Source organism: Sciurus carolinensis, chromosome 18 (assembly GCF_902686445.1).
Source record: "Sciurus carolinensis chromosome 18, mSciCar1.2, whole genome shotgun sequence".
Taxonomy (NCBI): Eukaryota; Metazoa; Chordata; class Mammalia; order Rodentia; family Sciuridae; genus Sciurus; species Sciurus carolinensis.
The window spans coordinates 21,347,876-21,374,641 of NC_062230.1; the positions used below are offsets into that span (position 1 = coordinate 21,347,876).

Sequence of the window (26,766 nt, forward strand, 5' to 3'; positions counted from 1 at the left end):
GGGGAGGCCGGCCACAGCACCTCTCCTGGCCCCTGATGCCCAGCGACGACTCGCGGTCTCACGCCTCCTCCTCAGCCTCCCTGCCCAGCCTGACTGACCAGGCTGCAGGCCGTGCTCAGGACCAGAGCAGGGCAGGTCCCCACGAGTCTTCAGGAGGCAGGCCATGTGACCCGAGGCCAGCGACGGGGCGTATCTTAGAGCAGGAGGAGACGACAGTCCTCGACCCCTGATGTCGGTGACGCCTCCCCAGGTGCCAGGCCCGGGCTGAGGGGCCCCGGACGCCCCGTGACCTGGAGGAAGTAGCCAGCTTTCATCCTGTCGGCTGATCTCGTCTGTGCGCCTCCTGAACGCAGGCCCTGTCCCGGGTGCTGGGAAGAGAGGGGCAGGGTCGGGCACGGGTCCTCCCCAGAGCTGCCGTCCAGCAGGAGAGGCTACTGTCCGCTGGACCAGCAGGGCACTTCATGGTTCCTTTCACCTGCTTCTCCTCGTTCCCTAATTAATTGTAATAACAGCCAAAAGTCGTTTGGTGGAGTCAATTTTCAGGTCTCAGGTCAGCCACGAGTTGCGAACTCACAGGCACGAAGGGGTGACCGTCTCTCTCTGCGGAGTCTGTGGTGACAGTTCAGGCCCAGTGTCCTCACGGCTGCGAACCCTGTGCTCCTGTTCCCAGGGACCGATGTCATGGTTCGCTGCCTCAAACTGCTGAAGGAGTTTAAGCGGAAGGTGGAAGATGACCATGATGACGACGAGGACGAGGAGGTCCTCTCCAAGGGGCTGCCTCCGGTGGACATCGTGTTCGAGCGGGACATGCTCACGCAGACCTACGAGCTCAGTGAGTCCCTTGCCTCGCAGCTCAGACGCCGCTCCTGAGCATTGGCGTCGCGGACGTAACCCACGTGGGCGCCGGCTCGGCGGGAGGGTGTGGAGCCGTCGGAAGCACCGCGGTTCCCTTGGGGGCTTTGGCTTCAGGGCCAGTTTCCTGCTTGAAGCCTCGGTGGCGCTTTGCTGGGTACCGTTAGCTAGGTCTCTGAGCCTCGGTCCCCCATCTGTAAAGTGGGATGCATTGGGGTTCCCTAGAGAGGCAGACCAGCTGGCCGTATGTAGAGCGAGATTCAGGGGAGTTCTTCAGGGGAGTCGGCTCCGTGATCGCGGAGGCTGAGAGGCCTACCACAGACCTGCCCCACGCAGCTGGAGCCTGTAGCCCAAAGGCCAGAGCCTGGAGCTCTCGCGTCCCAGCACCCCAGCTTCAGAAGAGGGAGAGGGTGAATTCACCTGTCCTCTGCCTTTTTGTTCTCCCTGGGCCCCCAGCGGATTAATTGGTGCCCACCACTTCAGGGCAGATCTTCCCAGGCAGCCTAGCACCTCACAGACCAGTCTCCTCCAGAAATAGGCTTGTAGGCACAGCCAGAAATGGTGCTTTACCAGGTATCCCTGCATCCAGCCACGTCAGTGTCTAAAATTAACCAGCGTGTGGGAGTAGCACCTATAGTAGCACATTATGAGGATAAGTGACAAAGGACTGAAATATCTAGAACTGTGCTGGTACGTCGAAAGCATTAAAAAAATTGCTATTTATCTCAGTCCATTTTCTGGTATTATAGCAAAGCACCTGAGACTGGGTAGTTTATAAAGAAAAGATTTTTTTCTGCCTTATAGTTGTGGAGGGCAAGGAGTTTCTGGTGAGGGCCTTGGGCCACTCCATGCCTAGCCTAGACACAAAGCCAGAGGGAAGTAGATTTGTGGGGAGGAGATAAGCACAGAGTAGCCTTGCTGTGAGTGGGACAACCTGCACTCATGGGGACTAATCCAGGCCCAGAGTGGAGACTCCTTGGCATCCATCCATCACAGGGGCTCTGCCCCCGGTCCCAGCACCTCCCTCTTGTCCCACCTCCCAGCACCCCGTGGAGGTGGGGTGGGTTTTGGTGGGGGTAAACTAAGTCCAGACCCCAGCACTCATGTCCATGGGCTCAAGAGCCACCGCTGGCTCCAAGACTGGCCTGGAGTGGCCACAGCTGGGAGTCCTAGTGACCAAGGGGCAAAAACCCTCCGTTTCTCACCCTTCCTCTGGGCCCCCAGTCTGTGTAGGTCACCAGGGACCCAGTGCCCTGGGTGGTGTAGCCTCGGGGCCCCGGGCAGGAGGACAGGTGGCAGCTGTGGCCCAGCCAGCAGGTCGGAAGCCGCACTGCCACAAAGCCTGGCCCCTCAGAGGGCTGCTGGCCAGGTGGCAGGATGGGCTCCTCGGAACCTGTTCAGGAGCAGCGTCCCTTAGCCCTCTGTCCCCACCTATAGCATGTGACTGTTAGGAAGGAACCCGCCAACCCTTGGCCTGCTGGTGCCCCTGCAGGAGGCAGTGCCTCGCGTCCTGGTGGTTTTTCCTGGCAGCCTCCAGTGTCTCTGAGCTGTCAGGAGCTTTACCGCCACGTCTGCGAGAAGGAAACATGAAAAAGCCCCATTAAGAAGAAGTTCTGTTCACCGTTACTTTGTGATGCTTTTAGTCGCGTGTCGTAGGCCTGCGTCACCGCAGGGTTCATTCTGACGTGATCATACACCCACCCGGTGGTTTGCTCGAGACGGTCAGTTTCCTTTAGCTGGAAAGGTTCAGTGAAAGGGCTGATTTCCTGCTGCTGAGTAAAGATGGCGCTCCTGGCACTAATAGACAGCTGCCGATCGCTTCCCGTGTCCCTTGAACGTGGTGGAGTCCACTGGCAAGCTCTCGGAAACAATAGCTGCTTTCGTTCTTCCCCGAGTAGTGCGTTACTCAAGCCGGGCAGCGGGCAGAGGGAGGCCTGCTCCTGCTCTGCTGGCCTTTCTGCACTCAGGCGCCTTCCCCAAGGAGGGAGGTGAGGTGACTGCACAGCTGCCCCTTGCCCGCGCTGGGGTTCACGGTGTTGTTCCTCACAGTCGAGCGCAGAGGCACGAAAGGAATCTCCCAAGCCGAGATCCGAGTGGCCATGAACGTGGGAAAACTGGAGGCGAGGATGCTGTGCCGGCTTCTTCAGAGGTTCAAGGTTGTCAAGGTAACACCATTTGGCTGTACCTAGTGCATGCTTACAAAGCCACATCTCAGACAGTCAGAGAGGCAGACCACCTGCCATCTGTGACCAGGAGGCAAAGGCTCCCTGGGGACTGCAGGCAGCCTACGGGCAAGTTACATCTCCCCCACTTACTACTGAGGCTTTTGTTTGTTTCCACTTTTTTAAAAATTGGAAGAGTTGTCAGCATGGAAAAGTCGGTGCCTGGAGCTCACTCCCATGTGGGGACAGGCAGCTGGCGAGTGCCTACTCACCTGCCCTCCTCATTTATGTGACTCTTCTGGAACCTGAGGGCATCAAGCAGACTAACTGCATGTCTGTTGCTCCCTTTCTGTAATTCAAACCCGCCATCTCAGCCTTGATATTTGTGTTAGCTTCTGTAACTATAATGAAATACATAAGGCATTAACTTATAGAGAGAAAAGGTTTATTTGGGCTCATGGTTCTATAGGTTTCTAGTCTGTTGCTTTGGGCAGAACATCATTGCGGAAACATATGCTGAAGCAAACTGCTTATCTCGTGAGCCAGAAAGGAGAGAGAAGGTGGCTGGGTCCCATGATCTCTGAGAGCACACCCCCCGTGACCTGAGCACCTCCCGCTAGGTCCCAGTCCTGAGAGGCCTCTCACCCTCAGTAGCACCACCCTGGGAATCAGACTCTAACACGTCACCCTCTTGAATACTTCACCCGCTTCTTGCTCATGTTTCAGCCATTTTGCCTGAAGGCAAAATGAGCTGGTGATGGCAGATCCGCAGCGCCTGTCCTGGCGTGCGGTGTGCACAGACGTCACTCTTGATCCCAGTAACAGTCCTGGGAGCCCCTTTCCCCTCTTCAGAAGGTAAATTGAGCCCGGGTCAGTGATGACCAGGCCATCAGTCCCTGTGGCTGTGGCTGAGGGAGCAGGTGCCCTGCAGTGCCTGGCGGCTACTGAATTCTGTGCAGCGAGCCCTCTGTTTACTGACCGTGGTGCCTGTGAGCCAGGCCTGTGTCAGGCCAGAGGCTGTGGGAGGACGAAGCTAGGGCCCTGCTCCAGGAGCTCGCAGCCTTGGCGCCAGCGGGTCAGGACCACGGTCCAGGAGGCCCCCCAGCAGGTCAGGGAAGCAGGGCCGAGAGACCACGGGGCGGGAGGGACCCGGGAGAGCGGGGTTGGGCCCCCACGTGCTGCGGGCTCGGCTTGCTCTTCTCAGCACGCAAGCACACCTGTGGTCCCTGCAGGGCTTCATGGAAGACGAGGGCCGGCAGCGGACAACCAAGTACATCTCCTGCGTGTTTGCGGAGGAGAGTGACCTCAGCCGGCAGTATGCTCGGGAGAAGGCCCGCAGCGAGCTCCTGACCACCGTGAGCCTGGCCTCGGTGCCGGAGGAGACGCTTCTGCCCGAGGGCGAGGACACCTTCCTCTCCGAGTCGGACAGCGAGGAGGAGAGCAGCCGCCGCAGCAAGCGCAGGGGCAGGGGCGCCCAGGGCCACCTGAGGTCTGCTGTGGATGCGGGGCCCGGCAGCCAGCCTCGCCACTCCACGCCAACCAAGGGTAGGAGCTTGGGGCGGAGCAGGCGGGGCCGTGCGTCTGCCCGCTGGGCCCTGCAGGAAGCAGCCATTCAGCAAGCACAGGGAGCTCCTCAGGACTCCGGGGTGCTGCCCTGATCAGGGCCTCAGAGGCGTCACCTGCATCTCACACTTGTGGGCCTGGTGGGGGCCCAGGCACATGCTGTCTCCTGCTGCTTGCACAGCAGTCTCCTTGGCAAATGTGTTTTCAGATTTTTACTGTTAAAGGGGTGGAATTCTGGAAGTTTCCTCTGTCACCGTCCCTCCAACCTCTATTCAAAACTCCCCGGGTGTTTATTTAGATCCGAGATCAGCGTTTTAAGAACGCGGGAGCTGGGGTGGGGCAGTTCGCAGTTCTGTCTTCGGCCTCTGAGAGGGGCGCTGGCTCCTGCTACGCTCACCTGTCTTTGGTGACTCTCGGCAGGTGTGGCCTGATGGCCCTGCGTGGCTGTGGGCACAGAAGCCCCTCCTCCCTTCCCTCTTGATCGTTCCACTTCTGCCCTCGTCACAGGTGGGTGGAAAGTCCTAAACCTGCACCCGTTGAAGAAGCAGCCGTCTTCCTCCGCGGGAGCGGCCGAGGAGAGGGCCAGCCGGGGCTCCGTGGGCAGGGACGGCCTCCTGGACACCAGCAGCAACTCGGACTTGAACGTGTCCTTTGGCTCCCACTGTGTGGAGAGTAACAATGGGGACATCGCCGTGATCGAGGAGGTCCGGCTGGACAACCCCAAGGTCAGTGGTTGCCAGGGGAGGGCGTTGTCCCTGAGGGAACCTGGCCGCTGGGCGCCGGTGTGCTCACGTCTGCTTGAAAGTCACCGAGGCAGCAGCAGGGTCGGCGGGGTGTGCCAGGCACCGAGTGCCAGCTCTGCTCACGGGAGGACGGTCCTCCTTCCCACGCTCCCTCACTGCCCGCGCCCTGCACAGAACTCTCCTGCACTGTTCCGCCCCTGGGCTTCCGTCTCCAACAGCTGCTGCTTTTCACTCTCATTTATTTTGCAGGGAAATTCTGTGGCCAGTGTAGATGGCCCGGGCGGGTGTTGCCCCCAGAGGACGTTTTGATCGTCATGACTTAGGGAGGGCATTCTCCCGGCTGCGGGTGGCGAGGCGGGGTGCTGGCTGTGCTGCTGTTGATTTGAGACGGGTCCTGGCCTGTTGCCCTGAACCAGGCTGCAGTGATCCTCGTGCCTCAGCCTCCAGCAAGCCCCACCGCAGGCGGCCCGCGCTCCTGACTGTGGCCGCGTGTTTTCTTCCTTCTCCTCGCAGCTCTGGGGCGAGGCCCAGGACCTGGCGCGTGCCTGGAGCCCCACCCCGTCCTCCAGCAGGGCGTCATCCGCCCGACGCTGCACGGCCACGTTGAGAGGCCTGCTTTACGTGCAGGGCCGGTAACGTTTGCCGTAAAAAAGAAGGTGCCCCTAAAGTAGGGTTTTAGAAACGTGCTCGTCCTGGCCAGACCCTCTGCACGCCACGGTGGTACAGACGCAGCGGGGTCATCCGAGGCTTTCGCCTCGGGGTGACCACAAGGATTAAAGGATGAGAGGCACAGGAATGCCCCTCTCCCCTGGGGTCCAACTCAGCGGTGTCCTCTGTCACCTAAAGGTGCCTCAGATACTGCCAGGCCTTGGGAAGCGGAGCAGAGGGAGGCCCCCGGCGGGGAGTGGGCTGGGGGTGGGCGGCTTTCCATGCCACTGCTGCTGGTTCACGGTCGCAGCTGCGCGGTCGGTGCCCAGCTCAGGGCTGCGGGGATCGCAGGGCCCCCAGGAGGTCACCGCCTCTGAGTGGAGACCAGGGAGGACAGCACTGGCGCGGCCTCACCCCGCCTGCTCCTTCTCTGTGCCTTGGTCCTGTCCCCGCAGACGTGCTGGGGCGGGCAGGCGCTTCCAGACCCTCCGCGCCGCTCCTCCTCCTCGGGCGACTGGTCCTGTTGCTGGCAGAGGCACCTGCGCCTGCCGCGGTGGCCCCAGCGGGCTGCGTGGCTCCCTGCCCTCCTCTCCCGCCTCGTCCCTTCACCCCGGCACGCGCTCTCTGTGCCGAGAGCTCCGTGGCCTCTGCCCACTCGGCCCTTCTCTCAGATGGAAAGTCACTCCCCGAGTGACGCAGCGCTGCCTCCACCTCTTGCATCTTTCTGGGGACAGGGCGTCCTCTGCGCCCTGGTGGCTCTTGGCAGAGCGTGTCTCCGCTGCCCAGCGCCCCACGGCCGGCAGCCTGCCATCTGCTCACTGACACTCGAGGGAGCCCTCTTGGGTCCCCGCAGCTCGTCCCCCTTGGTGGAAGGGTGCTGCCTGGCCCGGTGCCCACGGTGGCAGTGCGCCCGCGCGGCTCTTCTGAACCGTCCCCAGCCAAGTGCCTCGCTCCTGAAGGTGCTACCCCAGGCCAGGAGCGAGGAGTCGGCCAGCGAGCCGGGCACCAGCAGCTGTGCCCACCCCAGGCCAGCTTGTGCCCAGCGGCCCACAGGCGTGTGCTGGGCTCAGGGTTCCGCTCAGGGCTCACGTGACCTGGGGCGCATGGTGTGGGTTCCTGCTGAGCTCACGGGAACCAGCAAAGGGACTCAGTGAAGTGGCCTTGGGCAGCGGGGCGCCGGTGGCAGTGCAGACCCCTCTCCTCCTGTCGCACTACCAGCCCTCTTAACGCACCCCAGGGAACCTGGGCTGGACTCCAGAGATGGCTCTGCCTCCTGTCCCGAGGTTCCCCAGGGAGGCTCAGAGGCTGCGTCCCAGCACGCATTCCCGTTCTGGGCGGCCCGGACGTTCCTCGGCCTCGCTGCCCTGGCTTCTTCCTCTCTGAGGTGGGGACAGTACTGAGAAGGCCATTGAGTGTTTTGATGACAGACGCCCCATGGAGTCCTCAGGGACATGTTGCCTCGTCTCTCCCTGTGGAAGGACAGCCACAGCGGTGGGCCCTGGGGTCCTACAGTGGATGCCTGAGGCCTTTCTGAAACCACTGGTCACAGGGCCCAGGATCCTCTGCTGGCAGGTGGCTCTGCTGCTTCAGAACACGGAGGGCAGGGCGGGACCTGGGCAGGGACCCCTGTAGGGACCCTCCTCCTGACTTCCCTCCCGAGGGCTGGGAGTAGGTGTTCCTGGAGGGCGCGTGCCCCTCGGCGCATCCGGCCCCAGCGAGTCCACCCTGCCTTGTCCTCCAGGAGAGCAGCAGTTCCCAGAGGACCGGCAAGCACGGCCCAAGCCAGGACAAGCCGCACAAGACCTACCGACTCCTGAAGCGCAGGAATCTGATCATAGAGGCCGTCACCAACCTCCGGCTCATCGAGAGCCTGTTCACGTAAGCACGCTGGCGTCGGCCGAGGCCCGTGAACCTCTGTTCTGCTCTGCGTTCTCGTGTCCCTTTGTGGCCGAGAGGATTAGAGCGTGCTCCTGCCTTCCAGAAGCAGCCGCAGAGGAACGCAGACGCCAGGCGGGCGAGGCCAGCAGGAGGGGCCGGGAGCGTGGGCACTCTGCTCACCTGAGGCGGCCGTGGGAGGCGGGGGCCTGGAGGCTGGGGCTCCCTGTGGGGCCTGTGTGCAGGGGGACTTCTGTGGAAGGAGAGGGCACCACCAGTGCTGGGCTGGGCTGGCCCCGCGCCTCTGGGGCCGGCGGTGAGAGCCACCTCAGCAGGAGCCTCACCCTCGTCAAGGACATGGCTTCTTCATGCTCTGTCCCTGACCAGGGCTGAACTCAGGGACAGGGACCGTCCGCAGATACACTGTCCCCTGGGCCCCTCTTCTGTGCAGTGGGGATTTGGTGAGATGTTCCTAACGTGCCTTTTAGGCCTGGAGTTCTGAGACCAGTGACCTCGGAGTGTCACTGTAGCGACTCAGACCTAGAGTGAGACATGTCGTGCTAGGAACAGGAGCAGCTCAGGTCTGGGGGACAGTGTGACGTAGGCTTGGTGAGGACGATAGCCACCTGGCCCGCTTCCCTCCCCTCGCTGTCCTGGATCCCGTGATGCCTCGGGTCACAGCAAGGCTTGGCGTGTGGGCACTGGGACGGGGCCGCCCGTGGCTGCCTCGCTCGCCATGGGAGGTCTTCGTGTCCAGGAAGCCCCCTTCCTGGGGCGAAACCCCTGTAATGCCTTTGTTTGTGTTGGGTCCACGAGGCGGGTCCCCTGGCGTGCAGAGGGGCCTGCCTTGTCCAGCTGGGGACGTGAACTGCTGTCTGGTTGGCAGGATACAGAAGATGATCATGGATCAGGAGAAGCAGGAGGGCGTGCCCACCAAGTGCTGCAAGAAGTCCATCGTGCGCTTGGTGCGGAACCTGTCGGAGGAGGGCCTCCTGAGGCTGTACCGCACCACCGTCATCCAGGACGGCATCAAGAAGAAGGTACCTCGTCCTCCTCGCGCTCCGCTCGGTCCTTGGTTGTCAGTGACTCGGTGTCCCAGCATGCCCCCTGATTTGGGGAGCAGGGGTTTCCAGCTCTGTGGACGCTGGACACAGAAGAGGGTGACACCCCGGTTGGTCTAAGGTGCCGCCCGCAGCTGGCCTTGAGCAACAGAAGGAAAGGCGGCCGACAGGCAGTGTCGGAGGAGCCATGTGGCATTCAGGAGGGGAGTGTGAGAGCAGGAGCAGGGGAGGAAAGCCGGTGGTGGCCCAGCGAGGGTGCCCTGCCGTCTCCAGGGGACCCGCCGTCGCCTCCGTCTCACTCTGTTTCTATGAAATGTAAAGTTCGGGCCGTTCCCACGGTGGCTGTGGCTCTGCAGCTTTGCATATTCTATAGGACATAAGTTTTTCAGGGTCACAGTAACTTGCAGTGGCGCAGCTGGGCACTGGGGGACGGTCACTTCCAATTTCCTGACCTTTTTTCCTGACCGTATTTCCGCCTCCGCCTTAAGAAAGCCCTGCTTTGACATTTTGCTTCGTTTTCTTGGTAGGCGGGTGAGGTGGTTTCCACTCTCGTGTCCCCAGTACTGGCGCTGGAACCTGAGCCATGTCCCCAGCCCTTTTCATTTTTACTTTTATTTTGAGACAGGGTCTGGCTGAGTTGCCCAGGCTGACCTCAAACTTGGGCTCCTCCCGCCTCAGCCCCCAGCTAGCTGGGATTGCAGCCTGCGCCCCCGGGGCCTGCTCGCTTTATCTTCTGAAGAAATTTGAAAAAGACAAAGCAGTTCACAGATGACTTAAGAAGCAGTGTCTGCTGCTGCCCATAAGTCTTTTAAAATGAAACCATCCATCGTTGACCCCTCCCCACAGCCCGCACGCTCCCCTGCGGCACAGCAGGCCCTGCGCTGACCCCTCACTGAAGGACAGACCAGCCGGTCAGCTGCACCCGGTTTCTGATATCTTCAAGAGCTGGCCCTCCAGATGGCAGCCTAGGGGATGGAGGGCAGGGAAACCTCCCGAGCTGGGCACTGGGCAGAGGCCGGCTGGCTTCAGTGTCAGCTGTTGTAGCTCCTCTGTGCAGAGGCACCGGTGAGCAGTGGCGGGAAGGGACAGGGCAGCAGCTCAGCTCTGGGGTCACATGACCTCATAAACGGAAGTGCGCAGCATGGGCCGCGGGTGGCACCGTGGTGGCTGCAGCTCTGTGTCCGGTGGACTTGGAGCTCAGAGCTCAGGTTGGTTGCTGGCGGTCTGTGCTGGCCCCGGAGTGCGTGCTGCTGGCTGCAGCCCTTGCCCCTGCCAGCCTCTGTCCTGCGTCCTGTCCTCGCCGTCGGGCCTTCTGGAAGCTTGCTGTCCGTGGGCAGTGGAACAGTGAAAGTGCGTGCGTGCTGTGCTCATAGACGTTCTGAGCTGTCGCCTGTCTCGGTTGAGTCTCGTAACACTACAAAGAGGTCCTGGGTCAGAGGTGGGGAGGGGTCTGCACCCACGAGCGGGAGCGTCTGAGCAGAGCGGCCTGTCGGGCCTTCTGTCTGTCCCCTGCCACTCCCCTGTCTGAGCCCGTTTCTAGAGCAGAGCTGCTGGCCCCAGGTGATGCTCTGAAAGTCCTGGTCAGTCAGAGCCTGGCTCCCGGTGCCCAGGCTGTAGCCTCGTCACTCACGGCCCAGCGGCCACGCTCACCCGCTCTGCCCGACCCCCTCTGCCGGGTGCTGAGGGCACGGCCTGCCCAGGTCCCTTTGTTCACCACAGCTCTGGGGGAATGGTACCCACCTTCGGGGTTCTGCCTCGGTTCCTGGGGGAAGCGGAAGTGAAAGCTGCGCAGACCCCTGCCGGTTTGTTCAGACGTACTCCTGGGAGGAGCAGCGGCAGCCCCCGAGCCTGAGGAAAGCCGCCTACCTTTCCAGATGGATGCACTTGGGATTCACTGGCAGATAACAGCGGGTGTGGGGATGTCCCCCAGGAAGCAGCAGAGACCGCTGGGGCCAGCCGGCGCACTGCGGGGCGGGTGGCTCTCCCCAGGCCTGGTCGCCCGAGGGTTTCGGAGCCAGCAGCTGTGGTGGCAGACTGCTCAGCAGCACGCTTTCCTTCCTCTCTCAGTTGTCTTCTGAAATGTCAGTGACAACAGCCAGTGTCCCACCGGGGCCTCGGCTCTTCCCTGCTCACAGGGACGCTGACTCTCTCTGCAGGTGGACCTGGTTGTGCACCCGTCCATGGACCAGAACGACCCTCTGGTGAGAAGTGCCATCGAGCAGGTTCGCTTCCGGATTTCCAATTCAAGCACCGCCAACAGGCAAGTGGCAGTGCCCAGAAGGGTCCCCAGCGAGGCACCTGGGCATGCGTGTCCAGGAGCATCCTCACAAAAGCCCTTTGTGCTTGCTTGCATGGGATCAGTGCGTTCCCTGGTTTGGAGTTTGTGGTTCGTAACCCGCCACTCTAAGCAAGGATCCATCCCTGGACTTCTAGAAAAACCAAAACCCTAGGGTTCTGAACTCTGGTGTGTCTGACGGCATGTCTTCAGAGCACGCCCGTCACAGGCCTCTGATCCCTGGAACTTGGGCTCTCGGTGCTGCCTAATGATTTCACTCGCCTCTTAATCGAGCTCATAATCCACTTAATAGCCTGGGAGAAAATGCACAGTAGGAGAAAGTTCTTAGCCAGTTGTCAGCTAGAGCTGGCCGCAGGTGGGCAGAGGCTGATCTGCTGAGCTGCTGGTTGGGGTGGTCTGCCGGGTATGGCCATGCAGACTCGGATCAGCCTCCAGCTGACTTCCTGTAACCCTCCTGATCGTGGCCATGCTGGGTGGTTGGAAGACCTCGCCCACATAGCTCCCTTCTCAAAGGGCAGAAGCAACCCAGTTGGGAACGCCCCCAGCCCCACGTCCTAGGAACTGACACACTCTTCACTTGCATCCTCTGCCTGGCCTCTGCAGATGGTGGCTTGGCACCCCGCCCCAGGCCGGATGCCTTCATTCAGTTCATGCAGACGAACCTCTTTGCTCCTGGCCTTGGGTCTCTAAATGTGTTCTTGCACCTCGTGTTTGGACTGCAGGGTTAGAGTCCCCCAGCCTCCAGCACCTCCAGAGGAGGCAGAGGAAGAGAGTCAAGGGAAGGAGGGCCCAAGCGAATCTGGAGACTCTGACCTGAATATTTCCTCTAAGCCGGACAACACACGGGTGAAAAAGACCGAAGAGAAAATGGGCATAACGCCACTGAAAAATTACCACCCAGTCGTAGGTAAAGAGCAGCCTCTTGTCCGAGTTGGGCCACATCTCATTGTCACTTCGGAGATGCTGTGTGTACTTGGTGCTCTGAACTTGGGCTCTGGGCTGCAGGCAGTTGAGTCGGGTTTGAATCACAGCTAGATCCTGTTGGGCTGGTCACATGACTTACGCTGGCCTCCTGGTGTAGTCAACTTTTCACTGCTGCGACTGAAAGACAGAACCAGCACAGTTATGCATGGGGCTCAGGGTTTCAGAGGTCTTAGTCCATAGAAGGCCGGCTCCGTCACGGTGGGAGAGCATTGCAGAGGGAAGCAGCTCACGTGGAGATGAGGAAGCGAGAGAGAAACTCCACTCAGCAGATACACATATGAACCCAAGCCACGCCCCAACGCCCACCTCCTCCAGCTTCCTGCATGTCTCACATGAGCTTTTGGGGGACACCTCACTTCCAAACCATAGCACCTCCTTTTCCCCATCTGCAAAATGGAGACGATTCTTGCACAGTGTGCCTCCCAAGGCTGTTGACAGACTCATGAGATTGGTAGATCCCAGCGTGAGGCAGTACTTACAAAGGTGAATTCCTTCTGACGGTCCTTGGGCGGGAACGTTCCATAAGCTACAGAGAAATCTCCCCCGTCCTGACCTCACATTCGGCTCCCCTTTCCTTGGCCTCGGTCTCCACGGGGCTGCTCTCTGCTCGCCCACCACACTGCTCACCGTGACCCGAGGGCACGGGGCACCTGGGCGCGGCTCCTGGGGCCAGCCTCCACCAGGCAGTGTCGGCTTGACTCCGTGTCACGGGCAGCCTGGGCCTCCTGAGATGTGGCCACGCAGCGTGGCCTTCACCCGAGGTTCTAGGCAGAGAGCAGAGAAGCAGGAGCCGCCCGTGGCCAAGCAGCCCGTGCCCGGGAGTGGGCTGAAGGCAATGAGTGTGTTTGATCCCTGCTGTGTCCTTCTTGTCCCACCCTGTCCTCGTCACCAGGGAAAGTCAGGGGGCAGCTTATTGGTATCAACACAGAAATAAGCTACTTTGAAAAAAACAAATTTTTGTTTTGGTCCCCCATGAAACCCTCTACCTAATCCAGGGGTCTTCCTCAGTGACAGCTGTCACCCCATCTGTCCTCCCGCTCGCTCGCCTCACCTGCCCTCTGCTCCTGACCCCCATCCTGGGCGCCTGTGTCTGTCCGGGTGCACCGCTCCCCTGCCCCCCTGCGCCCCTCACTGCTGCACAGCTCCTTCCATCTCATGAGCCACTGTGGTGTCACTTTGTGTCATTTCCCACAAGAAGGTGAGCGCCCCGGGAATGCCAGCACCTGCGTCTCCCTAGACCTGGCCGTGGGGCGCTGGGGAGCAGCTGAGGGACCAAGCGGGCCTCGCAGGGCTTTCTTAAGCACGCTGCCCCCTTCTTGCTTCAGTTCCCGGACTTGGGCGCTCCCTGGGGTTCCTGCCCAAAATGCCCCGCCTGCGGGTGGTCCACATGTTTCTGTGGTACCTGATCTACGGCCACCCGGCCAGCAACACAGTGGAGAAGCCGGGCGTCGGCGGTGAGAGGAGAAAGCCGGAGCCCGGCAGGGCAGGCGCCCGGCACCCCTCAGGAAGTGACCTGGAGGCCTCCGAAGGCCCAGCCAAGGACAGCCACGACAGCGTCTCCTGGGAGGCCGAAGTGGAGCTGTCCACGGAGGCAGGTGAGGCGCCAGGCCGCGGCGGGGCCAGGAGTGACAGATGGGGCTTGGGCCTTAGCCGGGGTGCTGTCTGCTGGCAGTGACGCCGCCCTCCTCCTAGTGTACGTGGACGAGGCCTCCTGGACGCGCTACATCCCCCCCATCCCCGTCCACCGCGATTTCGGCTTCGGCTGGGCTCTGGTCAGCGACATCCTCCTCTGCCTGCCTCTCTCCCTCTTCGTCCAGATTGTGCAAGTCAGCTACAAGGTACCGGGCGCTGGGCTCCCTCCCCTGGCCGCGGCGAGTGCTGGCAGGAGGACGGTGAAGACTGTTCTTCCCGCGGGGCCGTCGCTGGCAAGGAGGAGGGGAGGGGGACAGGTCATTGTGGCTCAGCAGGAGCACATGTCATCTTTAGAAATTGGACAGGTATAAAAAAAGCAGAAAAAAAAAGAAATTACCTGTATCCTTATCATCCAGAGAGATAGGCACTAGCTTTTGGTAGTTTTTCTTCTTGTCCTTATTTTTATTTTTTATTTTGAGACAAGTTCTCACTGAGGCTGGATTCAAACTTGGAATCCTCCTGCCTCAGCCTCCCCAGATAACTGGGATCACTTGCACGACTCCTCATCTTTTTTATGGTGGGAGGTGGTGTGGTGTGTGTGTTTTAAAACAAAACAAAACAAAACCCAATTGAGATTCCGTTTCCTTTTTTATTACCTATTCTTTCCACTGAACAATTTATTGTGTTTTCCACATCATTAAGTTTAACTTGATGGATTCATAGTATTCCTTCTTAAGCACGTACTGTATTTAACCAGTATTTTCTAGTTAAATGCCCATTTCTCCTTCTGAATGTCGTGTTGATGGATGCCTTTTGGAGCATACATAGGTGGGCAGCTCCAGACGTTTTTCTTCGACTTCGAGGGAGAGCGTGTTCTTCGTGTTTTATGTCTCCTGTCCCCCGTTGCCTCCTGGAAGGGTCTTGGCAGTCTGCCCGCAGCAGCACCAGGGCACCTGCCAGCGGCCCCCAGGGGTTGGTGGAGGGCAGTGTGGAGACCCAGCAGAGGCTGGGAGCGTGGGGGGGCGTTTTCTCGGGCTCGGGTGCGCCCTGGCCTTCTGGCGGAGCTGAGCCTGCAGACGCCTCCCTAGGTGGACAACCTCGAGGAGTTTCTCAGCGACCCTCTGAAGAAGCACACGCTGATCCGCTTCCTCCCCAGGCCCATCCGCCAGCAGCTCCTGTACAAGAGGTGAGGGCCTTGAGCCTGCCCGCACCCAGCGGCCCTGGTTGCAGCCCCCAGGCGGGGAGAGGAGCAGGGTCTGCCCCCCAGGAGGAGGAGCTGGTGCGTTTGGTTACTGTTTAAGCAGCAAGTCAAGCAGCACCTGCTAAGGCCCGCCGTGTTTAGGGTGTTGTTTCATCTCGTTTTGGTTTTCCCTTCTGTTACGCTGACTTCCCAGATCAAACCCTGAGTGTGGCATCAGCCTCCGTTGCCCTGGTTGGGGTTTGGGAAGTGGGTGGCCAGGGCAGGACAGGCCAGAGGCCGGTTCTCCAGGTGCCCAGGTAGAAGAGAGTCGCATCCCTCACCCCAAACCAGACCCTCGCTGCCTGCTGGAGCGCGGGCGGGAGCAGGCGGCTCTGTTGCAGGCGCTACATTTTCTCGGTGATCGAGAACCTCCAGCGGCTGTGCTACATGGGGCTGCTGCAGTTTGGTCCTACGGAGAAGTTTCAGGATAAAGACCAGGTAATGCCTCCAGGCCCGAGCCAGGCGCCCCAGGCAGTCAACCCCAGTGCTGACCCGCGGGGTGCCCTCTCCCCTCGGGTCTCCTGCAGGTCTTCATCTTCTTGAAGAGGAACGCGGTCATCATCGACACCACCATCTGCGACCCCCACTACAACCTGGCCCACAGCACCCGGCCCTTCGAAAGGCGGCTGTACGTCCTGAACTCCATGCAGGACGTGGAGAACTACTGGTTTGACCTGCAGTGCGTCTGCCTCAACACCCCGCTAGGTACCGCCTGCCACTCCCGCCCCTGCTCTCCACCCTCCGCGGGATTCAGAGCTAGAGAGGCTGGGCGTCACTCCCAGCCCGGTGGCTTCTCAACTGCTCCCAAGACCAGGATGTCCCTGGGGCTCCCTTAGGAAGAGGGAGAGTGGGCCCGCGGGGCCGCTGGGCCCCCCCCAGCTGAGCCCAGCTCTGCTTCTCATTCCTGGGCTCACCGAGTAGATGCCCATTGAGCACCTGCTGTGTGTCATTTCCTGTCCCTTGCTACGCGGTGATGAGATCGCAGCTTGTCCCTGCCCTCACAGCAGCTGTTGTAATGAGAAGGAGACAGCTCACAGAGCCCCCGAGCATGATGAGCGCCACGGGACAGCATGGGGATGTGGATCCAGAGCACTTTGGTGGGCTGCGTGGGAATAGCTTTCCTGTGAAACCAGCTGGGATTCCTGTGGCTTGGGCTGAACCGGCCTCACCCAGGATGGGGAAGTGTATTCCAGGCAGGGAACTAGCTCATGCAAAGGCCCTGGGGTCCATGTTAGATGAAGAGAAGAGACTGGCATATTGAGGGGGCTGTGCAGCTGCGGATGGAGGTATGGATGGCAGCAAACTTGGGGACCCTTGGGGTTATCTGCAGAGCAGTGACGAGCCATAGGATGGTTGTGAGCAAGGAGGACCAAGGTGGCTCATGTGTTGAAACCTCACCCTGGCCATGTGTGGAGAGTGAGAGCAGGGTGACCGTGGGACTGCACCTCGTGTCTGAGAGCGAGGAGGGACAGCCCAGGGGCCGTCGCGGGGAGCTGGCGGTGCTGGGCTTGGCTCAGGGCTTGCTGGTGCGCTCCTCTCCTGGGAGCGTCCCCACACTCGAGGGGCCTTGCAGATGGCCCCTCGGCGACCAGCACCGTCTGTCCGGGAAACCTGGCTGGCAGCTCCTCCTCTTCTGGTTTCATTCTGTGGATTCCTCAAGCACATCCCCAGGTGGTACACAGGGCCTGTCCACAGTGGGCGTCCTCACACCTATAGCGAGCGCCGGGATTTGTGGAAGGTGCTAGAACCTTCACCCCAGTGCTTCCTCTGAGCCTCGCCACCTCCCTGACCTTTTCTTGCCGTCTTCACCAGAAGAGAGGATGCCACGTTTGATCTGCACCTGCAAGAGTGCAGTCTTCTCCCGCCACAGGGCCCAGGAATTGGTATCATACTTTGATTTTTGCAAAGCAAGAGTTACAGGTTTATTGACACTTAAAGCCAGTGGTGCAGTGAGCCGAGCCCTGTGTCCAGAAACTTCAAGGGCTCCAGACAAATTTTAGCACTATGCGTTTCATAGAACCCTGTGGCATTCGGTAGTAAGGAGGTCCTTTACCATTTTAGACATTTAAAATGCCCTGATTCCTCCATATTTTATACGAAGATAATTTGTGAGTCTCCGTGTAATCTGGATCGAAGTTTTCCAGGCCTGACGGTTGGTGGGTTTCCGTTGCTTCATGTTCGTGGGCAGAGACGTCAGAAGCTTAGCGTTAGCGTTAGCCCTTCCTTCAGCAGACGTTCCCAGAGGTTCTGTCCCAGGGGTGGGCGACCATCGCAGAGTGAGAGGGAGTCGCGTTGTAAGCAGGTGCTGCCCAAAGTCACCACGCAGAGTCGCCCCGGGACATGCCAGCTACTGGGCCCTACCCAGTAACACATTGTGATCTGCACACGAGAGACATGGCCTCAGAATTCTGCCTGTCCATCCAAATCGATAATGACCTTGGGGAAGCCCTTTGTGACCTTGAGCCTTAGTTTCTTCATTTCTAAACCCAGAACACGAGCACCACGTCACGGGGCTGAGGGGACGCTTGAACGGGGCTCCTGCGAGGTCCAGGTCCAGCTGAGAGGTGTGGCGCTGCGACTGGCTGCGCCAGGAAGCCGAGGTCTCCCTGTGGGCGCGCGACAGGCGCCTCTTTGCCTTCGCTGGGGCCGGAGCCTTCCCTTGCCTACTCGTCCAGTAGTGTACTTGTAGCTCACGTCACCTTGCAGAACGTCCGAAGGAACGTGCCAGCTACATCAGGGCATCTCTTGGGCAGTCGGAGGCCCCTGCCACCGAGTGCAGCCTTTCCTCTGCCGCCGCCCACGTGGCCCACGCAGCTCCGCGGGCCTCCCCATCTCCCGGCTTCCTCCTCTGGCCTCCACCCTTCCTCCTCTCTGTGCTGTGTTGCATGGAGGGCCGGCCAGTGGGGACGCCTTCCTTCCTGGCCAGCAGTCCCGCGCCTCCCCCCGCGGCGGTCAGCCGCGGCCAGAAGCTCTGCTCAGCTGGGCTCGCGTTTGGTTCTCAGGCGTGGTGCGCTGCCCGTGCGTCCAGAAGAGCAGCCCAGACCAGGGCGGCAGCAAGGAGGGCAGCCTGCAGAAGGAGCAGGAGAGCGCCATCGACAAGCACAACCTGGAGCGCAAGTGCGCCATGCTGGAGTACACCACGTGCGTCCCTGTCCCGCTGTCCCCGGCCGGCGGGCCCAGCTTCCCCCGCTTAGGCCACAGACGGAAGGGCCGGGTCCCTGCAGAGGCCGGAGCCTGGTGGCCCAGGGCGAGGCTGACCCTAGGTGGGCTTTTCCCAGCCCTCGGGGTGTTGAGGTGCCACCAGTTGTGAACATCCCAAAGTCGGGGATTCCACCTAGAATTCCAGGGGTCTTGACTTAGGGACAAAGCGGCCACCCACCACCCCTGGGGCTGCAGAGCCTTCAGTCCTGCCCACTGGCCGCTTCCCTTGGGAGGGAGCATGGGTCAGAGATGAGTCCACACGCGTGCGCCCCACGGGCCGCTCGTCTCCAAGGAGTGCGTCTCCTCTGCCACCTCAGGGGGAGCCGGGAGGTGGTGGACGAAGGCCTGATTCCTGGAGACGGGCTGGGGGCGGCCGGGCTGGACTCCAGCTTCTACGCACACCTGAAGCGCAACTGGATCTGGACCAGCTACATCATCAACAAGGCCAGAAAGGTGGGCTCCAGGGGCGGGAGCCGTGCTGCCCCACCCGCCTCCCCCGGGGAAATAAGTCAGCCAGGAACAGAGGTGCTGGCGCTGAGGTGCGTCAGGCCCCTAACGCCGGGCACTCACGTCCCAGTGGCCCCCGACTTTTAAAGAAGGAGCCGGCTGACAGAGGCTGGGGTGCGCGGCCCAGGGGGCCCTGTGCAGGAGGAGGGCTTCACGGGCTGGCTCCTGCGGTCGCCACATGGCCACCCGGCCCCGCAGGTGGGCCCCAGAGTCTGCCGCCCCGGCTTCCCTGGGCCTGCGGAGGCTCGCACCCATCCCGGCACCTGCCTGTCTTTCAGGAGAACGCCAACGCGGAGAACGGGCTCACGGTGAGGCTGCAGACCTTTCTGTCCAAGCGCCCGTTGCCACTCGGTGCTGCAGGTACATGTGCAGGGTCCACGCGGACAGCCCAGGCGATGGCGGGCTTCCCGTTTGGCCTGCCTTGGCCCCTGCACTCTCATCCTGCTGCTCTTCTCTGACCTCGCTAGGCGGCGGGCGGTTGGCTCTCTGGGGAGAAGCAAAGGCAGGTGCCGAGCTGTGTGCCGACCGGGAGGAGCAGTTCGAGGTGGACCGCGAGCCCACGCTGGGCAGGAGCCGCAGGGTCAGGGGCGGCAGAAGCCAGAAGCGGAAACGGCTGAAGAAGGAGCCTGGAAAGAAGATCAAGAGGAGGAAGAAAGGTCCGTGTGGGTTGTTGAGGCCTCTGCGCTGTCAGCTGTGCCGGCCTCCGCGGGCCAGAGCTCCGCCCTGAGGCGCAGGTGTCCAGTCCGGCTCGCAGCGCCGACTGCCGAGGTTGGATCCTGCGCGCCGTCTGGCAGGAAGTGCCTGGGCTCCCAAGCCTCCTGAGGGCGGGGACCGTGGAGAGCCTGTGGACCCAGGCCTGCCCCCCACAACGCTGCGCGGCTCGGCACAGCAGACCGCAGGGGTTGCTGCGCCCCTCTCGGAGGTCGCTGCCAAGTGTTGCTCTGCAGACTGCCTGCTTGGCACACAGCGGATGTTCTAGAATGCTGTCGCTGCTCTGCGCTGGGTTCTCTACGCGCTCTCGTCCTCTTGTCCCCAAGACAGCAGAGAGGTGGTCTTGTCCCCAGGGTGCGCCAGAGATGACACCCTGAGGGAGTGTTGGGGACCCAGTGGCAGCTTGGTCACTGTCCTGCGAGTGTCCTGTGAGGCTCCTTCAGAGGACAGTCACAGGCAGCCACTGGAGACCGGCAGACGGCCAGGTGCAGGCTGCGCCCTGGGCCCAGCCGCCGTGGCAGAGCTTAACCAGAGAGGTGGGGGGTGTGAGCACGCCCGGGGGGCCGAGCCTGGGGTTCATTTGATACCAGAGGGTGAACCTGGGACGGTCTGCGCGGTGGGCTCCTAGCAGCCGAGGGCCCCGCCCTGAGCGGAGGCTCCTACCCGGTCGTTGGAGGCCCTCTTCCCCCCGTGTCCAGGAGGCCCCTCTTCCCCCCGTGTCCAGGAGGCCCCTCTTCCCCATGTCCAGGAGGCCCCTCTTCCCCCCATGTCCAGGAGGCCCTCTTCCCCCATGTCCAGGAGGCCCCTCTTCCCCCATGTCCAGGAGGCCCTCTTCCCCCATGTCCAGGAGGCCCCTCTTCCCCCGTGTCCAGGAGGCCCTCTTCCCCCATGTCCAGGAGGCCCCTCTTCCCCCATGTCCAGGAGGCCCTCTTCCCCCATGTCCAGGAGGCCCTCTTCCCCCGTGTCCAGGAGGCCCCTCTTCCCCCATGTCCAGGAGGCCCTCTTCCCCCGTGTCCAGGAGAGGCCACAGGAGAAGGGAGCAGGCGGCCGCGCTACCACGACGAGGCGGACCGGAGCGCCCTGCGGCGGATGACGCGGCTGCGCGTGTCCTGGTCCCTGCAGGAGGACGGGCTGCTCATGCTCTGCCGCATCGCCAGCAACGTCCTCAATGCCAAGGTGCCCGCGTGGGCCCGGGTCGCGGGTCTGCCTGCCCTGCTCGGCCACCGGGAGGAGCGGCTCCCAGCACTGCCGGTGCACGGCGTCCCCTGTGCCCTGCCTCCGGCTGCGGTCCCAGCCCTGCCCTCCCTGCTGAAGCTCTGCGCTTCCCTGTCCTCCCTGGGAAGTCACTGACCTGTCCGCTGGAGGGCCTGACTCAGCTCTCCCTGTGGTGCCCCTTGGTCACCAGAGGGCTGTCCCTAAGACAGGCACTTCTCATCGTCCTTCCTGGCCGCAGCCCAAGCTGCGCCACGGTCACACGGCTGTGGCTGAACTCGCGTGGCCTGGCTGGGCAGGCCCTGGGGCTCACTCCCCTCCCAGCCAATGTCGCTAAACCCCGCAGGTGGCCCGCTCTGTGCTCTGACGTCACTGGAGGCCCCGCAGCCTGGGCCAGAGTTCTTCCCTGGCCGTGTCCCCTCGACCCCTGGCTTGTGGTCTTGCTGCGTGGTGCTGTCCTGGTCCTCTCAGTTTGCAGCAGGGTGTGGGCAGGTGTCCACCAGGCTTGTTGGCAGGAGCCAGCAGGAGAGGGCTCTGTGCTGCCACCCTGACCAGGGCCCCTTCCAGGGAGAGCAGGCGGGCAGCTCTGCAGAGCTGCTGTGTGCAGGACTCCTGCTGGCCAGCACAGGGAGCCGGCGAGGGTCGCGGGCCTGCGGCTCACAGGCCCCCTTCCCGGACCTCCACTCCCTCGGCCTTGGGCCTCCTGAGTCCTTCCAGCCCTTTCTGCAAGGGGCCTGGGAGACGCCCCGCTGCCGTCCCACAGTGACGTCCCTCCCCACCCCCGCTTGGTGCAGCCCAGAACCTGAGGTCCTCCGAGGCCCCTGCTCTGCTCTCTAGAACTCGCACTGCCCTCCGGGTCCTCTCGGGCCTCCGCCGACCAGCCCTCCCTGTGTGTTGTCTGCTGAGGCGTCCTGAGTGCCCACTCAGTGCCTCTGTGGCCCCAGCGCCTGGAACCCTTGATACGGCACGTGCTGCCTCCCAGCCTCCCCAGATGCCGGCCGTCACACGTCAGGGCCCAGCCGTGGTGGCTGCCAGATGTGAGGTGGCAGCCTCGACTGCCCAGGAGGGAGGCGGCTTGCGGGCACAGGCCCACCCCTCACCGCCGACCCCCGCCACCCGCGCTGTGGAAACACCATCTCTGTTTGATCCAGGTGAAGGGCCCGTTTGTGCCCTGGCAGGTCGTGCGGGACATTTTACACGCCACCTTCGAGGAATCTCTGGATAAGACGTCACACTCGGTGGGACGCAGAGCTCGCTACATCGTCAAGAACCCCCAGGCCCACCTGAACTACAAGTGAGCGTGCTCGCGGGCGGCCCCCTGGCTGCAGGGCTCTGGGGCCCCTTGTTCCCGCGCTCCTCGCCCCGCCTGCTCAGGGCCGTGGTGTGAGGCCCCCTCGGTGTTGGAGTTAGTGTTGTTCAGGGCCGTGCGTGGCTCTGGTCACCAGCACCGCTTGGCTTTGTTGGACTCTAGAGTGCCCTTCAGAGCAGGTGGGGACAGCAGGCTTCCAGGCCGGCCGCCCCCCAGCACGTGGCGGCTGTGGCAAGGCTGAGGCTAGGCCGAGGCTGGGAGCCACTTCAGCCGCATGGGGAGGCAGCCAGAGGGTGTGCGCTGTCGGGCCACTGTGGGGCCTGAGACCTGGCTCCCTGGCCCTCGGCTGACGCCCTTGTCCTTCCCTGGTGGCTGTAGAGGATATGGGGCGGGGGCTTCGCAGGGCTCCGTCCTTGCTCTCGGTCTCTGGGGCTGCGGTGCTAGAGACCAGGCGTCCATTCCTCACTCACCTGGGAGGTAGGACGATGGCCCGAGAATCGCCTGCCCCTGTCCTGGGAGTGTGACCTGGGGCAGGGGGTCCCTTTGGTCACCAAGCCGTGAGGTGGACGACAGTCTGGCGAGCTCCAGGATGAGGTGGTCTTCTCTGCTTCGTGTGGGCGAGCCAGCCCCTCCTGTGTTGCAGAGGGGACAGGCTCATGGGGCAGAGCACTCAGGAGAGTGGGTGGAGTAGTGGCCGCCAGGCCTCTGTGCTGTCTCCAGACACCCGCCAGCATGTGACCCTGGCCGAGGACGGGGAGCGGTGGCCACAGGCTCGGGCCAGGTTCGCTTCGCCCAGGCCACTCATTTCCAAGCACCGTGGGCCCCTGCCGTGCTCCAGCTGGCCGGGCCAGAGCCGCAGTGGAGATGCCCGGTGTGGTGGGCGTGGGGGCGCCTCCCAGGCCTCACCGCCTGGCCCTCCTGCAGGGTCTGCCTGGCCGAGGTGTACCAGGACAAAGCGCTCGTCGGGGACTTCATGAACCGAAAGCGTGACTACGAAGACCCTAAGGTAGGCCGTGGCGGCCGGGCCCAGCCTGGCCTGGAGGAGGCGTCTGGGTGGCTTGCTCCCCGGCCCACGGTGCCCTTGCCGGTCCCAGGCGTGGCTCTTGTCCTGCTCGTTTGGGAAATCTACTTGTCCGTCCTTTGGCTTCAGACCTCGTTTGATTTAACTCCAAGCTTCATTTTTAAAGATGGTTGGAACTGAACTTGCCACTTGGTTTTGTGGGGAGGGTAGGACAGCCCTGTAGAAGGGGCCCGCCGCCAGACCTCTGGAGTGCTTCTGTGGAGCGGGCCGTCGCGCGGGGCTGGGAGGCGGCTACAAGGAAGGAGCTGCGATTCTGGCCCCCGCGTCTCTCCGTGGCTGGGCTAGCCCGGTGCTGCCGCGTGGGCGTCGGGCCTGGTGTCAGGGAGGCCCAGGCGGAGGACACTCCCTTCCCTGCAGGAGTCGCAGACAGTGGGACGGGCAGAGAAGCGGTGGCCCTGATGCACAGTGCCGCCAGCTCCCAGAGGGCAGCAGGCACAGGAGGCCTGAGGCCTGGGTGGCTGAGACATCCCGACTGCTCCTGTCTGCACACACCTGAGCCGGCAGGCTCCACCAGGGGAAAGTGGGCACAGGGAACTGGCCGCCAGAGCGTCTGCCGCTGCGGGCTCTTCAAGTGCCAAGCTCTGGACGGAGCCTGGGAAGTGGTGGGGCCAGCTGAGGCCGAGGCCTTGAGGGAGGCTGAGGCCCAGGGCAGTGGCCTCCACCAGTGTGCTGTCAGGGGCCCATCCAGTCCCCCTAGGCATGGGCTGGAGGAGCAGCCACGTGCCATCGGGCTGCGCCAGCCTCGCTCCCTCGCTCCCTCGGCTCCGACCCAGAGGCTGCTATGTCGGGCTGTGCAAGGCCTGGGCCGAGAGCAGCAGCCACGGCCCGCAGGAGGGCAAGGGCAGCGCAGCCTGCCACCAGGGTGCCGCTGCTCTCTGGGGCCTCGGGGGACGTGTCCGAGTCTTCCCTGGGGCGGGGGCCATGCATCCCCTGGGATGCAGGTCTGGGGGCCATCACCGTGTTAGTTGGCACCAGGGTCTCAGCTTCTTGATGCAGAGATGAGTGTCTGCTGCCTGCTCCGTACTGGCCTTCTCAGGTGACAGGTGACCCATGGACATGGACATGGAAAGTCAGGGAAGGCAGTGTGGTCAGTGTTTCTTGGGCGTAGCTGCCGCGGAAGTTGTCACAATATGTTCCCAGGTGCCTCTTCCTGAAACCCCCTTCGCAGAAGGAGAGGGTTGACATCTCGCTCTCCATGTCAAAGGTTTGTGCCCAGGAGTTTAAGGAATTTGTGGAGAAGCTCAAAGAGAAGTTCAGCTCGGCCCTCAGGAATCCTAACCTGGAAATTCCGGACACGCTGCAGGAGCTGTTTGCCAGGTACGCGTCTCCTGGGCTGGGTCTGCCTCGTCCTTGCAGGCCAGAGCAAGAGGTCAGCAGGACTGGGAGCCCACGGCGCCTGCCTGGGTGCGTGTGGCCTTGCCCCGACCTTCCAGGGGCCTCCTGATCTCTCGCGGGGAACTTGGAAACAGGGAAGAGTGCCCGTTCTGGTCCCCGGGCACCTACACCCCTTTCCCATCAAGATCACCTAGCCGCCTTGCTTGGTGGGTGGACATTTTGCTGAGTTTTCTTACTTTGTATGAGGAAATTCCGAGATGTAAGTAAGGAAGAGGGACGGCGACCTCGGGGCCCGTCAGGCCGTGTCCGCCCAGCCCGTGCCCGGGAGCAGCGTGCCTTCGTCCTTGAGCCTGGGTCTTGGGCTGTGTGTGGTCCAGAGCCTACTCCTCAGCTCAGCCACTTGGGGCTGGAAGAACGTACTTGGTGTCAACATGGACCTGTGAGGTTTTAACGCGGGGTTCTGTGAACTGGGCCTGTGTCCCCAGCATCCTGCAGGCGTGGCTCCCTCTGCCCACCATCCTCATGCAGAAGCCCGCCCAGCCCTGCATGTGGGAACTTCTTCCTGTGGAGAGGTGATGCTCGCCAGCAGGTTCCTAGCCGCAGCCACACGGTGGGGCCTTGGCCCTCTGCGTCCAGTTGGAAATCCTGTTTTTTCTTTCGCTCAGCAGTGTAGCATGATGTAGTGTCCGCTGCGAACCTGGCCTCAGAAATGATTCGTAGTCATTTTGAGTTGACATCTGTTAGCCATTTTCTGAATTTTGTTTGGTTTTTGCGGTAGCCTGCTCTCTGGAATTCCCCTGGCACGGTTTACGCTCGGTCTTAACAGTCTTTCAGTGGCCTGTTTACCTATGTGTGACCGATGCCCCACGTACTTTCAGTGAAGTTATGGGCGACTCTTAGTCCTAAGCGAAGACAGTTAAAGATGGCAGAAGGAGAACTCGGGGGCGTTTGGAGGGAAGTGCAGGTTGCAGTTGGAACAGCTGAACACTCATTTGAATCCTGAGCATTCTGATAGCCAAAGCAGATTTAAAAAGGGGTCCATATTTTTCCTGTTTGACTAAAAATAGTTGATATTTTTTTCTGAAGAGGTGCTTTTTCTTGGCAATAGATGTTAGGAGGAATTTGCTGTTGCAAAAATGAAATTTTTAAAAAATATTTTTTATTTTTATGTGGTGCTGAGACTTGAACCCAGTACCTCACATGTGCTAGGCAAGTGCTTCACCACTGAGCCACAGCCACAGCCCCAGCCTGCAAAGATGAACTTTGACCTGAGCTGTCTAGAACCAAAGGAGGGTCTTGCTGTTCCTACAGTCAGCTCTGTGGCTCACTTGCTTGGTGTGCACAGTCAGGTGATACTGCGTGAAGCTCCGGGAGCAAATGGGCACCCTGCCTTCTACCGGCTCATTGCTACCCTCTTTGGAACGTTTGTATTTATTTTTTAATTGACAAATGAGAATTGCGTCTTTACAGTGTTTGGTGTGATGCTTTGCCATGTGTACACACCATGAAAAGATCACGTCGAGCCAAGCACCACCCCATCACCGTGTGCGTGTGTGCGTGCATATTTCAGCCATTTGGAGATGCGCAGCTCGCGGTTGTTAACTGAGGCCCCCGCCTGCTCTGGCACTGAACCGCGCGTCTGCAGTCTGCCTGAAGTCGGTGCCTGGTCTCCTTTGCGCCTCTCCTTCCTGGCGGCTCTGTTCTCTGAGACGGGCCTTTCTAGACCACCGCGGGGTGTGCTCTTTGCCTCCTTCCTTGTGCTTCTTTTTCATCATGGCGAGCCCACAGCTTACAGCCTGGGCCGTCAGCAGTGCCCCGTCCGCGACCATCAGTGAGGGAACATTTATTTCTCGTTCTCAGCCCTCGCTCTTAAATCGGGCTCATCGGAGGGGCGGCACGTGGTGTCTTCTTATTTTAATTTACATGACCTGCGTTTGGCTCATGCTGAGTGTGGCCTTTTCCTGTGTCCCAGGCAGCGTGTGGCCATCAGGAGCCGTGGCAGCTCGGCCACCGGCCTGCCTGGGCCTGTCGTCATGCGCTTCTGTTTCTGTGCAGATACCGAGTCTTGGCGATTGGCGACGAGAGAGACCAGGTCACCAGAGAAGACGAGCTTAACAGGTGAGCGCCGGCACCGGGTGCCCGGCTGGCCTGTGCCTGCTTCTGTGCCAGCCGTGCTGTGCACCTGCGAGTCGAGGCGTCCCAGCAGAGTCCCTGCAGCCCACAAGGACGTCCTGACCTCAGGCCCACTGGCCTGGCCCTAGGCTTAGACCCTGAGCCGTCCCAGCAGAGCTCAGTGGAGAGCTCAGCTCCCGCCCGCGTGTGGTGTGGTTAGTGTTCAGAGTTCAGCGTCAGCC

General features: G+C 61.5%; 1 protein-coding gene across 6 annotated transcripts in view; it reads left to right on the forward strand.

Annotated features, from left to right (window-relative positions):
- Gtf3c1 (general transcription factor IIIC subunit 1) overlaps window positions 1-26,766 on the forward strand; it is a 71,683-nt gene that overhangs the window by 34,172 nt on the left and 10,745 nt on the right. For 3 of the 6 annotated variants that reach the window (XM_047532921.1, XM_047532923.1, XM_047532924.1), the window contains exons 7-28: window positions 671-832; window positions 2,902-3,017; window positions 4,247-4,559; window positions 5,085-5,302; window positions 7,710-7,846; window positions 8,730-8,883; window positions 11,061-11,164; window positions 11,923-12,107; window positions 13,510-13,779; window positions 13,877-14,022; window positions 14,905-15,002; window positions 15,398-15,494; window positions 15,584-15,761; window positions 18,059-18,197; window positions 18,575-18,710; window positions 19,043-19,124; window positions 19,232-19,420; window positions 20,470-20,651; window positions 21,839-21,981; window positions 22,921-23,002; window positions 24,282-24,394; window positions 26,468-26,530. In XM_047532921.1, the coding sequence (XP_047388877.1) occupies window positions 671-832; window positions 2,902-3,017; window positions 4,247-4,559; window positions 5,085-5,302; window positions 7,710-7,846; window positions 8,730-8,883; window positions 11,061-11,164; window positions 11,923-12,107; window positions 13,510-13,779; window positions 13,877-14,022; window positions 14,905-15,002; window positions 15,398-15,494; window positions 15,584-15,761; window positions 18,059-18,197; window positions 18,575-18,710; window positions 19,043-19,124; window positions 19,232-19,420; window positions 20,470-20,651; window positions 21,839-21,981; window positions 22,921-23,002; window positions 24,282-24,394; window positions 26,468-26,530 (3,307 nt within the window). The remainder of the gene's footprint in view (window positions 1-670; window positions 833-2,901; window positions 3,018-4,246; window positions 4,560-5,084; window positions 5,303-7,709; window positions 7,847-8,729; window positions 8,884-11,060; window positions 11,165-11,922; window positions 12,108-13,509; window positions 13,780-13,876; window positions 14,023-14,904; window positions 15,003-15,397; window positions 15,495-15,583; window positions 15,762-18,058; window positions 18,198-18,574; window positions 18,711-19,042; window positions 19,125-19,231; window positions 19,421-20,469; window positions 20,652-21,838; window positions 21,982-22,920; window positions 23,003-24,281; window positions 24,395-26,467; window positions 26,531-26,766) is intronic. The other 3 variants (XM_047532922.1, XM_047532925.1, XM_047532926.1) reach the window with 1 other exon arrangement.